This window comes from Dendrobium catenatum, unplaced genomic scaffold (assembly GCF_001605985.2).
Source record: "Dendrobium catenatum unplaced genomic scaffold, ASM160598v2 fragScaff_scaffold_54, whole genome shotgun sequence".
NCBI lineage: Eukaryota > Viridiplantae > Streptophyta > Magnoliopsida > Asparagales > Orchidaceae > Dendrobium > Dendrobium catenatum.
In genome coordinates, this window is record NW_021318516.1 from 2,476,338 (window position 1) to 2,491,871 (window position 15,534).

Genomic DNA, 15,534 nt, shown 5'->3' on the forward strand with positions numbered 1-15,534 from the left:
ATAGAAACATAATTAATTTGCCATGAATTAATCAAGGCAAAATTATGATTCAATAATTGAAATCGATAACAAATAAAATGAATTCGATTTCATTAAAAAGAATCATCGAAGAAATTAAAGAAAAACTTAAACGAAAAATCACTAGTTTTCAACCATGCTCTGATACCACATGTAAGACTTAATAGAGTTCTCTACATAGTAGTTATTTACAATAAACTCTCATATGAGTTATTTTACAATAATTCATAGGAGTTATTTTATAATAACTCAAATGAGTTATTTTATAATAATCGCTCATAGGAGTTATTTGATCAAACGGTACATAAACGAATGATCAAATTATCTTTTCTTGACCAATAGGATTTAAACATAAATAATTAAATTGCAATAATTCAAATATATGGGCCACATAATGATTTATATAATTAAATATATTTTCTTAAATAATTATTGTGACGTCTTGCATAATTAATATATTTAATTATTCTAACACGTAGCGGAGAGTTGAGTGCAGTTTAGTTCTTGTAGCAAGCACCGATCCACGTTATCTCAGCGGCCGTGGAGGCGAGGGCTCGGTATTCTGCTTCGGTGGACGAACGAGCTACTGCATTTTGCTTCTTTGCACTCCATGATATGAGAGATGAGCCAAGAAAATTGCAGTAACCTGTCATGGATTTTCGGTCCTTCGTGTCTCCAGCCCAGTCCGAATCGGAGTAAGACTGAAGGACGGGTTTGTCCCGAAACAGAGGTAGACCGATGTGCAAGGTACCTTGAAGATATCGAAGTAAGCGTTTAAGGGCTTCGAAATGTAGAACGGTTAGATTTTGCATGTGTTGACAGATCTTGTTAACAGTGAACGCGATGTCCGGCCAAGTAAGGGTAAGATATTGAAGACATCCGGCGAGTTGGCGATAAAAAATAGGATTGGAAAAAGAAGCAGTTAGATTGTTTGTGTTTGAACTGGTGGAGTGAAAGGGAGTAGAGATAGATTTGCAATTACTCATACCTGCGCGTGCTAGGATGCTTTGTGTGAATCGACTTTGAGATAGGTGTAGACCATACGAAGTCAGAGTGACTTGTATACCCAGGAACTGTGAGAGTGACCCGAGGTCGCGCATAGTGAAGGTGGCGTTCAGGATGGCGATGAGCTTCTTGAGAGCACTGGAGGAAGTACCGGTAAGTATGATGTCGTCGACGTAGACTAGAAAGTACATTTGGACGCTGTTGTGGTTGTAGAGGAGAAGGGATGGATCGGAGGAGATGAGCGTAAATCCGAGAGATTGGAGATGACCGGTGAGAGTAGCAAACCATTCACGAGGTGATTGTTTTAGCCTATAGAGTGCCTTTTTAAGGCGGCAAACATGGTGAGGATGGTTTTGGTCGATGAAACTGATAGGTTGTTTCATGTAAACAAGGTGGTTAGAGTGTCGTGGAGGAACGCGTTGGAAACGTCAAGCTGATGCAGAGGCCATTGGTGATGAAGAGCAATGGCAAGGAGAATCCGGATCATTGGCATTTTGGCGACAGGACTAAAGGTTTCGGCGTAATCGATACTTTGTTCTTGGTTGAAGCCTTGCGCAACCAATCTGGCCTTGTACCGAGCAACCGATCCGTCGGCGAGATATTTGGTATTCTGTGAAAGTCCATCTGCATCCTAGAACGTTTTGAGATGGGTCGGGTAGAACGAGATCCCAGGTATTCTGTGATTGGAGAGCTTGAAATTCTTGATTCATAGCTTGTAGCCAATGTCTGGATTTCACGGCTTCCTTGTAGCAGCTGGGGTCGGGATCGACATTTGTGTGAAGGAGGCTAAGTATTTTCTTTGGCCTGGAGTTCCCTGTCTTAGACCGTGTCTGCATATGGTGTGCTGGATGGATTTTGCTTGTCATGTTTGATAGAGGTGAGTCGTTAGTAGGTGGTAGATCGTTGATAGCTATGACCGGAGCAGTGGGATGGAGAGCCTCGGCGTGGATGACAGGAGAAGTACGAGTGTTGTTGTTGGTTGAACAAGTTGGCACAAGTAGAAGCAGAGGTATGGATTCTGTAATGGGGGAAGAGCAAGTGGTTGTAGATTGAGACGAGTAAGTTAATATACCTTCATTGAATACAACGTGTCGGGATATGTAAACGAAGCCCGTTTATGGATCGAGACAGCGGTATCCTTTCTGTGCGGAGGCGTAGCCGATAAAAATGCAGGCAGTGGATAACGGAGATAATTTGTTTGTGTTGTATGGTCGGATCCAGGGATAGCAGCGGCATCCAAAGATTTTTAGGTGGTTGTAAGCGGGTGGTTTTTGGTATAGAAGTTGATACGGAGTTTTGTTTTTGAGAGAGCGGGAAGGCAACCTATTAATAAGATATGCAGCAGTGTTAAGAGCTTCAACCCATAGCGATTTGGGAAGATGAGCTTCGATAAGAAGACTCCGCATTGTCTCTAATAGGTTCCGATGCTTTCTTTCGGCTACGCCATTTTGAGCCGGCGTGTAAGGGAAAGTAAACTGGTGAATGATGCCCGAGTTCTTGAATAAGTTCTTGAACTTGTTATTTATGAACTCGCCTCCACCGTCGAAGCGAAAAGTTTTAATGGTTTGGTTGAATTGATTTTTAATCATATTATGCCGTTCAAGAAATTTATCAAACACTTCGTATTTATGAAATAACAGAAAAGTCCAGCAGTACTTAGAATAATCATCAATGAAGGAAACGTAATATTTGTAGCCTTGAGCGGACGGCGTGGGAGATGGCCCCCAGACATCGGAGTGAACCAGTTCAAAGCTATACGTAGTAAAAGATTTAGACGATGTAAATGGTAAACGACGGCTTTTAGACAAGTTACAACTATGACAGTGAGTCTTATTAAGGTTGGTACAAATAGCATGAATAAACTTTCGAATAGACTGAATAGTTTGCGGAGCCGGATGTCCGAGACGTCTGTGTCATAGGTCTGGTATAGTTTGAGCTGAGAATAGAGCGAACTTCGCGGTGGTCGGTGGTAAGCGAATGGGGTAAAGCCCGTTGAGGCAAGGTCCCTTGAGCAGATGTGACCCGTCTTCGAGTCCTGGATTTGAAAGTCTGGTTATCTTTGGTTAACTGATGAACCGGCCGATTCGGTGCGATTTTTAAAACGTTAGAATATATTATATTTTTCTTATTCATCTTGAAGAGTTACACCCTTTAGCATGATACCATTATTGTTTACTTGTGGTATCTCATAGTAGTTAGCTTATAGTTGTTAATCATATTTTTTACTAAAGTTCTATTTTGGATAAATTTCTCATTATTTTATTTTTCAGGCTACAACCACAATTCTTTTTAACTTCTATTTTATTGCTGATTTCTCGATGATTTTTAAACATTTTTGTTATGGGAAGTTATTTGATTTTTAAAAATGAATACATTTATTTGTTTAAATTGAGATTTCATTTGGGAAATTTTTATTGCTTTTTAAAATATTTTTTAGTACAAAATTTTTAATTTAAAAACTTTTAATATTAAAAAGTAATTTTAAAAAATAATAAAAAAGCCGTCCAAAATTAATCCTAAAAAAGTTAAACCAATGTAATAATTTCATCACCAAACTATATTGAAAAAAGATTTTAGCATTTCCTTCTCCAATGTTTTGAGAAATTATTCTATGCGGTCACCGGATCATCCGAAGATGAATGACCATCGACCCGTTCGTGTCGAGCGTAGAGGCCTACGATCGTTTTGTCCTACGGGATAGTGCGGCCGTACCCTCTGCATTCGAACCCCCGCGAGCGGTGCTCCTTCGGAGGCCCACACTTCTCTTCTCTCTTACATCATTTTCACAGTTCTCATACTCAAAATACAAGAGAAAATTAAGTTAATAACACCAAGGGACGCAACTCTTCTGAAAAATGAAAAAGAAAACTATCCAATTCGCCTCGCAAAGCTGTAGCGTCAATTTGGAGCACTGAGACGCTCAAACCCATAGCGTTGTGATGCCGAATCTAGAGTGATGCGACGCTCAACTCTTTGTCGATCAAAGTTGGGGCGCTCAGGAACACAACAAAGGGGCGCTCGAGAACATAACAAGGCGTTGTACCAAAAAAAATTGTAGAGCACCTGAACCCAAACAGGAGGTAAACCCCTAGCACCTCCCAGTGATCACGATAATTTAAACTGAGGTCCAAGGCGACAAAACAACCTAATTCATCAACACAATCAAATTCCACGCAAAACTAACACCTATAAGGCTCACCCAAATTACTAATGGTCTAAAATCTTTGGGCAAATGGTTTAGCTTTGAAGACATGAGAGAAAGATCTTGAGAAGACTTCCATAAGAATATGATGTTGAGATAACAACCATAACCATAGCGCAAGATTTGATAACATTGTGATTAGACACATTGATGTGCAGTGATGTAAAATGGGAAAATATGTTGGGTTTGGATCTGACTCAAAATTGAACTGAATTGAAATCCAATCAACTTGAACCTTATCCATTTAATAATCGGATAAAAAAGATGGATCCCTATTAGCACACCTGGCACATACAATTTCCTTTTATTTCTTTATAACCAATATTGTATCGCCACGTGTACTCAGCTCACTTAGCTTGCCTATTTATAACCGTTACTTGTACTCATTTAGTGATAATGAAAATTATTGTTCATCATATTCCCTGTCTCGGTTCCGCATTCGTATTCTCTGTTTCTTTATGGTATCAGAAGCAGGCCATTCCTGAGCTTCATTCATGGCCTCTTCCGCTTCGGCAACGTCGTCATCACGCACGACAACGAAGATCGGTGATACCTCCGACAAGCCGCTTCTCTATCCCGCCCTCAAATTCATCATCTCCAATTTAAAATGCCTCGTTCCACACCCTCTGTCCATGGATAATTATCCAATATGGAGAAATCAGATCTTAAAACTGTTAAAGGCGAACGGTTTTGAGTCCTTTCTTGAAGCTCCTCCTGCATTCATCACCAATCAAGATTCCGAAAATCTTGATACCGACAACAACAAATGGCTTCTTATCGATCGCAATCTTGCTACCGCCATTTCATCTACTCTATCCGCCAATGTCATACCCTATGTTATGCATCTTGACTCCATTCATGAAATCTGGTCGGCTCTCCAAACTAGATTTCAATCCGCCAATAGATCAAAAGTGATGCAGCTCAAGAACGAACTACAAAACATATCTATGTGCAATCTTTCCATGCAAGATTACTTAATGGAGATCAAGAAGACTGTCGATCTTATCATTTCAGCTGGTTGCAATCTTGACAATGAAGATATTATTCTTCATATCCTCAACGGACTACCTCCTCCGTACCAATCTTTCAAAACCGCCGTAAGAACATTACAAACACCTCTCTCACTCGATAACCTCTATGCGATGTTGATCAGCGAGGAAATTCACTTACGGCACGATTCTCAAAGATTCTCCATTCATACTGACAATCAAACTGCTCTTTATACCAATCGAGGTCGTAGCAGATGCGGACGCGGTCCTACCCCTCAACCTTCTCAACATAACTCCAAACCAGGATCCAAATCATCTATAACATGTCAAATCTGTACAAAACGAGGACACTCAGCTGATATCTGCTGGCATAGGCATAACTCCAAATACGTTCCACCCTCTCAACCCACTGCTAACAGTCAAGCACTCATGGCAGCATCCGACATTACCTCCACTGATTGGTATCTGGACTCAGGAGCTTCATCGCACATGACGAACGGTCAAGACAACATGATCCAATCCTCCAACTACACTGGCTCCGATCAAGTCATTGTCGGGGACGGAAGAGCTATTCCTATCGCTCACTCAGGCGCTGGAATCCTTCCTACCCCCGAGCGTAAGCTTCAACTATCTAATCTACTTCACTTACCTACTATTTCTCATAATTTAATTTCTATTTCCAACTTAGTTAAAGACAACAACATTTCTATAACCTTTGATCCTAACGGTTACCATGTCAAGGATTTGCAGACTCACAAACTTCTTCTTCAAAGGCCCTGTAGAGCCGGCCTCTACCCTATCAAGATCAAGAAATCCGAACAATCGAAGACGGCTCTCACCACCAGCTTGCGGCATTCTTCCAACTGGCATCAACGTCTCGGCCATCCTCACCAACGGATTCTTGAAACCATTTCTAAACGAAATCCTTCTCTCTGTATTGTCAATAAGAACAGCAATTGCACTTCTTGTAATGCTTGTAAAAGCCATAAACTTGAGTTTTCAAGATCTGTTCATCGAAAAAATTCTCCTCTGGCTTTACTTCACTCGGACATATGGGGGCCTTCCCCTGTTCAATCTCAACAGGGTTTTCAATATTATTTACTTATACTTGACGATTATTCTCGTTATGCTTGGGCTTTCCCATTCACTTACAAAACTGAAGTTACACAAATTTTCATAAACTTTATAACATTTATTGAGAAACATACTAAACATCAAGTGCAGGCCGTTCGAACAGATGGAGGAACTGAATTCGTCAATTACAAGTTCCAAAACTTTCTGACATCTAAAGGCATCCAACACCAACGTTCCTGTCCTTACACGCCGGAGCAAAACGGAGCTGCCGAAAGGAAACATCGCCATATCATTGACACCACCAGAACTCTGCTTCATACTGCTTCTATGCCGCTATCCTATTGGCCTGACGCGGTTTTAACCGCAGTTTATCTCATCAACAGAATGCCTACTCCTACTACCAACAACACTCCTCCCATTCAACTTATGTTCGACCTTTCTCCGGATTACGCTTCTCTTCACACCTTTGGCTGTGAATGTTTCCCTTTGCTCCCAACCAATTCCCGTCATAAACTTCAACCAAATTCAACATCCTGCGTTTTTCTCGGTTACACCGATAATTACAAAGGTTTTAAATGCCTGAACCTCAAAACTAATCGCATCATTGTTTCCAGACACGTTAAATTCATTGATTCCAATTTTCCCTTTGCAACTTCTAATACCAACACTACCCCTCAGGCTCACCTTATTCCTGCTACCACAATACATCAATACAACTCACCTTCTTCTACTCTTCCTACCACCATTACAGATCATGTCACTCCACTTGTCGAACCTGAGCCCAACATTCCCGAAACTACTCATCAGTCATCCAATACTTTCTCTTCTCCTAGCCTCAACACCAATCGTCATCCCATGACTACCCGCACGCAAACCGGTACTCTTAAACCAGTTAACAGACTCAATCTGTTCAATAATGTTGCTCAACATCACGATCCCACCAGTTATGCCGAGGCAAATAAACATCCTGAATGGCGAACCGCAATGGCAACAGAATTTTTGGCACTTCAAAAACAGAACACCTGGCAACTTGTGCCTCCACCGCTCAATGCACCGGTCCTAGGATGTAAATGGACTTTCCGCACAAAATTACACTCGGACGGTTCCATCGCCAGACACAAATCGAGGCTAGTTGCTCAGGGAAACCAGCAAGAATACGGGATAGATTACAGTGAAACCTTTAGTCCCGTCGCCAAGCTACCCACCATTCGAGTTCTCTTCACCATTGCGCTTCATCATAATTGGAAAATACATCAGCTCGACGTAGATAATGCCTTCCTCCACGACAACCTTCACGAAATAGTATACATGAAGCAGCCTAAAGGCTTCAAAGATTCGGCTCAACCTCACCACGTCTGCCTTCTTCGGAAAGCGATATATGGCCTTAAACAAGCATCTAGACAGTGGTACACCACCTTTTGCAATCATTTACTAACTCTTTGTTTCTCTCACAGCTCTGCAGATTCTTCTCTCCTCGTCCTCCGTCAAAACAACATCACGATGTTTCTATTACTATACGTCGACGACATCCTTTTGACTGGCAATGACGAATCAGCCATATCAGCATTTCTGCAAAAGCTCAACCACACATTCGCGCTCAAACATTTAGGCACAGCAAACCATTTCTTAGGTATTCGAATTCGCCACGACAAAGATAAGTATTTCCTTTCCCAGGAATCTTACGCACTTTCTATTCTCCAACAAGCAAACCTCGTTCAATGCAATGTTGTCGCTAATCCTTCCTGTACTAAACTACCCACAAAATTTACTCCGGACTCCTTCTTCACGACTGATCATACATTCTACCGCCAGATAGCAAGAGCTCTGCAATATCTCATCATCACAAGACCCGACATAGCCTATGCCGTCAACACCATATCTCAGCATATGCATGATCCACAGCCAATGCACTTCTATCTTCTCAAACGTCTGCTCCGGTACATTAAAGGATCGATCAATTTCGGAATTCCCATATCCAAAACTGATCTCCAACTTACTACTTTCTCCGACGCGGACTGGGCGAGTGATCCAATCACTCGTAAATCAACATCAGGATACTGTACTTTTCTCGGGAATACTCTGGTTTCTTGGACGGTAAAGAAGCAGACCACCGTCTCCAGATATTCAACCGAGTCCGAATATCGGGCCCTTGATGCAGCTACGGCAGATGCTATCTGGCTCAAACGTCTCCTCGCCGACTTCTTCATCCAGCACGCTGCATCGGTGGATCTCTATTGCGACAATACCTCAGCGATTGCGCTCGCTTCAAATCTGGTATTTCACGCTCGTACCAAGCACATCGAGATCGATCATCGTTTCGTCCGCGAGCATATCAGCAATGGCAACCTTCGTCTTCTACCCATAAAAACTGAGGATCAAACCGCGGACATACTCACCAAGCCTCTGTCAACTCCTAGGTTCAAAATTTTGAGAAGCAAACTCACTGTCGCTTCCGACCCGTTCGTTTGAGAGGGGCTATTAGCACACCTGGCACATACAATTTCCTTTTATTTCTTTATAACCAATATTGTATCGCCACGTGTACTCAGCTCACTTAGCTTGCCTATTTATAACCGTTACTTGTACTCATTTAGTGATAATGAAAATTACTGTTCATCATCTTCCCTGTCTCCGTTCCGCATTCGTCTTCTCTGTTTCTTTATTCTCCACATAAGAGGAAGAGAGAGAGAACTAGAATTTTTTGTATTTTTTGGCTATCACTGCCAACAACCATGGTAGTCGTCGACAATTACCATCAGCTATCACTGAAATCTTCAGAATCCTGTCATGATTCAATCCTGCTGTTGAGCTTCAATTGTCAGTTTACGAACACCATACTTCTATAATCTTGTAAAAGAGAAATCAAATATTTTATTCTCAAATGATCTTCTTCTTTAATTGTGAGAAATAAAAGTTTATTGTTTCTTTTTCATTGGGTATCGGGCCCAATGATTTTTTTCATTTTTTCACCTAAAATTTTATAATATAACTATTTTTATTTGAATTTTTTTTATAAAAATTTATTTTTTACAAGAGCTTAAAAAAATTTTAATTTCCTTATTATAAATTTGCAATTACCTTTATAAAAATCTATGAATGTTTCAATCAAATAATTAATGAGCCTGTCATAAAAGCATTGAATTTTCGGTCTCTTATAATAATAGAGGGTTTTTTTTTTTATTTTTTTTACAAAAAAACACTATCCTTAGGCTAATGAAAAACTCGGTCGATCTAGCATGCAACCCACACCAATTTACATGGGCTAACACTTAAGACTTTCATTGCTTGTCAAGGGATTCAAACCAAGGACCTAGACTTTGCCCAGCCGATTCTTCACCACCGAAACAAACAGCAATGCTATTGGACACCGGGATTACCCGTTTGGTTGGTTGAAGAGACTCCGACTGCACCCTCGGGAGAACCTCTTCTGGTGGAGACTACTTCGAAATGCCATTCCCACGAACTATTGGCTGGTCCGCAGAGGACTGGCGGAGGATCCCCTTTGCCCGTGGGGCTGTAATGAGACGGAATCGGTGGAGCATGCTGCTCTCCACTGCGACTTGGTCCGGCGTGTGCTGGACTGCTTGACGAACTGGGGATTTGCCATGCCAAGACCGGGAACCCTGCCCGAGCTTTGTGAATTCCTGGAATGGACGGTCAGTGCGAACCCGACGACTGGCCGTATCTTCTGTTATGTGGTGTACAAGACGTGGCGGGCCCGCAATGCTAAAAAACATGGGAGAACGTTTGGTTCGCCGACCGTGCTGGCGGCTACTGTCCTTGCGGCCTTACCAAGGCTGAACTCGAAACCTCCGTTGGAGCTATGGAAAATTGTGGTGCGTCCCCCCTCCGAAGTGGCTGAAGTTCAACTTTGATGGGTCTCTTCTTCCAACCAACCGGGCGGGTCTTGGCATTGTTATTCGGGACCATGAGGGTAAAATGATCGTGGCTGCGGGCCATCAGATCGAGCATTGGGATGCTACAACGACTGAGATTTTGGCGGCCGCTGCCATAAGCAAGGTGATTGAGGACTGGATGCTCGATGTGGATGGCATCATTGTGGAGGGTGACTCGACCAACGCTATTAGTTGGCTTCATGGGATGTGCAACCCGCGCAGCACTATTCATAAGGTGACTAACGGCCCGGACGTGTCCTTCTTTTGCAGCTTTAAACAGATCATTTTCCAACATGTCGACCGGTTGAGCAACAAACCGGCGGATTTCTGTGCCCACATGGCCCTTTTTGGCAACTTCCTTTGGAAAGATTGTACTAGTTCTGAGATTCCCTTATCATTTGATCGCATGTTAAGGGAAGATAGCGAGAGAGCTTAGTCTTTACTTCCTGTAGTTTGTAATAGTTTTTCTTGTTCTTATTAATGCAATCTGCAATTTCAAAGTAACAAACAGCAATGGGTTTTAATAATAGAGTAGGTAAGACATTTACATGTTGGCCCTCATTTTAAATAAATATAAATTATTACTCTAAATCATTACTGATTTGGGCAGCACATAATGGTCCTGCCATGTATAAAAAAATAGTAACAAATATTACTATAATGTGTGTCAAGTAAAATTTAATTACATAATATTATAGAATTTTTTTATAATATTTAATTAAAAGATTAAAACATCTAATTTTATTTCATACAACTAAATTATAAATAAAATTTTATTAATGTGCTTAAAACATTAATTTAAAATATATGAAGAAAAAAATTTATATGTTGAATTCAAATTTATTTGTGAATTATATCATAATCTTACTTTATTTCCAAATAAAATAAAAAAGGGCAAAGTTTATATATATCTAAGGCTTCATTTGGGATGATTTTTTTCAGTGCTTCTAAAAGTATTTTTCTAATAAAATATTAAAAATTTATTTTAAGAATCAATAAAAAAGTCATCTCAAACGAAACGTAAGTCTTTATGTCTCTCTATTTATAGTTTTGTGCTTACATTAGAGCAATATACAATTAAAAAAAATTAAACAAAAAAATCGATTATGTTTATTTATCCTATTGTGGATGAGCAAAGTTTCAGTGAATATGAACTAATCAGACGCTCTAACTAACATTGATGTGGGACATTCGGTCCCTATTATATTTCTCAACCAATATTACGCTTTCTGGAGATGTCTTCTCCCTTCGGAGACTCCTTGTGCACACTTGACTCATCCTCAAATTATATTTATTGTAAACTCACCTTGGTTGAAGCTTAAATCGATTAGTCATCATATCCTCCGTATTAGACTCTGTGGAAAAAATCTTCTCGCGTCTCTGTGGTGTAGCTCTACCTTTAACAAGTCTTCTCGCGGTGAGTGTGGCTTTGAACAATTATGTTTCCAAAATCAAAGAAACAATTCCCCTATAAGTATGATAAATGATTTAGAGATCATTTGAGCAACGCATCATGCCTCTTTTAATCTTCCATTGGGATATCGTAAAATTAGCCGATCACACACTCGTCTATTAAATTGATAATGCTTGGATTGAACAACTTTGATATAAATAAAAATTTACCTCTAGGAACCATTCTCTCATACTCGATCACACTAATTTTAATAGATATGTCAGAGGCAACACAATGTAATTGATTGAATTACCATCACATATATGTGTTTTCATTGAGCTTATGCATCACAAGTTTCGATATACAAAATAATGATTTACAAGGTTCTGGAAAGGTAATTTTTTTAGTGAAAAGGAGGATTGAATAAGAAAATCAACAATCTGTGTTGAGCATATTTTATATGGAAGCCCCATGCACATAAATTCATATTACAGATTTTATTGAATAAAATTTTGGATTAAAAAAATAAGAGATAAAGTTTTATTTTGAGACGACTTTCTTATCAACTTTTTAAAACGGCTTCTTAATATAAAAATAATTTTTGTACTAGTAAATTCTGCTTTAAGATGCAATAAGAAAGCCTATAATTTTTTTAAAGTGAAAAGCTTCTTTCTTTAGGAAAAGCATTAGTAAAAATTCATGTTCAATGGAAACTTTTAGGTTTGTTTGAAATAATTTTTTTTTATTACTTTTTAAAATATCTTTTTTACTATAAAATTTATTAAGAAAGCATAAAAAATTAGGTAAAAGTTTTGTCTCAAACAAAAGAGAATACGAAAAGAAAAATTATTTTGCTCCAGACACCTGATTGGTCTAGAGACAACCATTGATGCGCCATGCATCTTGGTATATAATGATTAACCTAAAAGCAAAAAATGACTGGCCAGAATAAAAAATATAATAATATTATATACTATATATATATATATATTTTATATATTGTGGACATTTTTTACCATGTTATTTTTTAATCTAATTAAATCGATTAAACTATTCGATATAATCTAAAATTAATATTAGATTTTTAATAAATTTTTTTTTTATTAATTATTTTATTTTATTGAATATTCTAGATAATTATATTTACTAATAATCTGTTGTAATAATCTGTTGAGTAATCATTCGGTAATTCCCAATATAATCATTAAGGATCTTTTATTACGCTGTTTTTTTCATTTATTATATAATCAACATGAGCAAATTAAACAAATTCACGCGCATAACAGGAATCAACCAATCACATTCACATCATATCCATAAGCTTTAAATCCAAGACTTTTTATTACCAAGTTTTATAAATAGCACAAAGCTTTTATGTGAACCGGCATATGCAACTAAAAGTGAAAGTGATGGCCACAAAATTTTCTGACTTTAAAATGGGATGTTTGCGATGTTATAATTCATCATAAAATCTAAACGAGCACCAAGTCGGCATCGGAGTCCCACATTTATTTGCCCACTGAAGAGCGAGATCAGTATAGAAGGGCGATTCGAACCCGTGATGGGGAGTTCACCAACTGTGTTGCACCCACCAACTTCCTAAGCCTTGTTGTAATTTTGTTTTTCAGCATCAATCACAATTTTATTATGCTATTATTTTCTTGTTGTTTTTTAATTTTTTAAATTAATTTTGGTGGTAGAATCTTTTTTTAATAATCAGTATATAATTATATTAGTTTTTCTCACATAATTTTAAATCAACTTTAATAAATGTCAATATGTAAATACCTGGTCAACACTCTTATTGCTGAGAATCAATGTAATATGCAAACTGTTTGATCAAGGCCCTTGTTTTTGCTTAAATTTTTCACTTTTACTAAAAATAATTGTTTTTTAAAAGAGATTTAGGAACGATATTTTTATTATTTTTTAAAGCAGCTTTCGAGTAAAAAAAAAAAACTTTTGTACTAGAAAAAAAAATGTTTTTTAAAAGTTTAAGCAAAATAAAAAAGAAAAAAAAAAAAAAAAAAAAAAGCTTATCCCAAACGGCCTTCGTTGGGACGACTTTTTTACTGCTTTCTTGAAGCAGCTTTCTAATACAAAAATATTTAATTTTTATACTAAAAATTGCTTCAAGAAGCAATAAAAAACGTCTCAAACGAAGCCTTAGTCTATTGTTTTAGAAAGGTTTGTTGCGGACTAGAAAATACGGGCGATAGAGAATTAATTCTGCGCTTAACAGTTGTACGTATATAACTAGCTCACACACAGAGAATAAACCAGATTGTTTTACGTGGAAAAAACCCTTAAAAAGGGAATAAAACCACGAAGGCCTCGCCCAGTTGAAAAATGATTCCCACTAGCTTTGAGTTGGTTTACAAAGACTGAATCACCTTCTAAGCGGTGATCAGTTTTACAATCAGTTTACTTAAGTAAGACGTCAGGTCTTTGGGTAGACTAAGGGACTGAACGTTGGGTCACCCAAACCACCCCCCCCCCCCCCCCCCCAAAGTAAAGACGTCGGGTCTTCAAGCAAGGACGTAGGGACTGGAGTGTCGGGCCTTGAACAGGACGTATGGGACCGAGTGTCGGGCCTTGAATACAGGTGCGTAGGGACCCGAGTGTGGGCTTGAACAGCGGCGTCAGGGACCCGAAGTGTCGGCCTTGAACAGGAGTCGAGTCTTCGGCAGGACGTCGGGTCCTTTCAGGAGGACTAGGATTGGACCGTCAAGGCCTAAGGTGGTGGTCCGGCGAGGTCTGCGGTGGTCCGGCCGAGGTTTCCTGCGGTGGATGCCGGTGGTGCGTCCGGCGAGGTTTCTGCGGTGGTCCGCGGTGGTCCCGGCGAGGTTCTGTGGTGGTCCGGCGGGTTTTCTGCGGTGGTCCGGCGGAGGTTCGTGGTGGTCCGGCCAGGTTCCTGTGGTGTCTCCGCGTGGTTCCGGCGGCTTGTCGAGGACGGAGCTCCTTCCTTCTCTTCTTCCCTCTCTTCTCTTCTTCTCTCTCTTGCCTTCGATGCTCTCTTGTGAAGAATTGAGGGCTCTATTTATAGATTTTGTCTGGAGTGGCATGGTCCCGTAAATGGTGTGAGAATCAATGGGCGAATAAGGGAGTGGTCCAAATGGACGGCCCGATAATTCGAATCCTGAAACGCCTCGTTGCACACGTTCGTTGGCAACATTTGGAGGCCTTAATGATGTCGGAATCTTAGTGATCTTGGGCTCGTTGGATCGTCTCGTCGAGCCGTTCGATTCGAGTATCAGAGCTCGTCAAAATCGAAAGACGTTTTGCGTAACTCCAAATTGGGCGGTTTGAACCTTCCAACCAGCGCTTTCTGACACTCTTGATCTCGGACTTATTTGGGCTCGGATTGGGTTCGATCTTGGTGTTTTGTTGGGTTCGTATTTCCGAGACGCTCAGTTTGACTTAATAAGATCGTTGAATCGGAGTTCGGATTGCTCCGATTTAATTTTTTTGAAGTCTCCAACTTAGTTTTTGCGCCTCGAAATTCGTGCCCTCGATCAACGCTAATTTTTGTGATGATGCTATCAATGGTTCAAGCTTTTTATAAAGTTAATCTAGAAATTATTTTGGAAGATAACAAGTTTGGCTATGTATGATTATAGAAAAAAAAAGAAAAAGTTAAAAACAAAATTATGATTGCTCTATAAAAATTAAAACATTCTAAAGTGGAGATGTTGAAATTATTTAAGTGCATAATTGTCTTATCATCAAATTGAAATGTGTTTTGAACACCTTAACTACGTTAGAATATTTTTTTTTTTTGTAAAATAATATAATACTTTGTTATAATAAAATGATTTTTTTTTTTAAATTTACTTCTAATAATTTATAACTAAAATAGCTCAAAATGCTCACCTTAAATTTTTTGTTTTACAATTTTTGTAGCTTTATGTGTAAGGCTATTGTGTATTTGCTCTTAGTTTATTTTTAACTTGTATA

General features: G+C 39.2%; 1 protein-coding gene across 1 annotated transcript; it reads right to left on the reverse strand.

Moving 5' to 3' along the window:
* Positions 1 to 515: 515 nt before the first annotated feature.
* LOC114579660 (uncharacterized mitochondrial protein AtMg00810-like) lies at positions 516 to 1,406 on the reverse strand. Its single transcript, XM_028694998.1, has one exon. It carries the CDS (start codon positions 1,404 to 1,406, stop codon positions 516 to 518), a length of 891 nt encoding a protein of 296 aa, XP_028550831.1.
* Between the last annotated feature and the right edge of the window lie 14,128 nt (positions 1,407 to 15,534).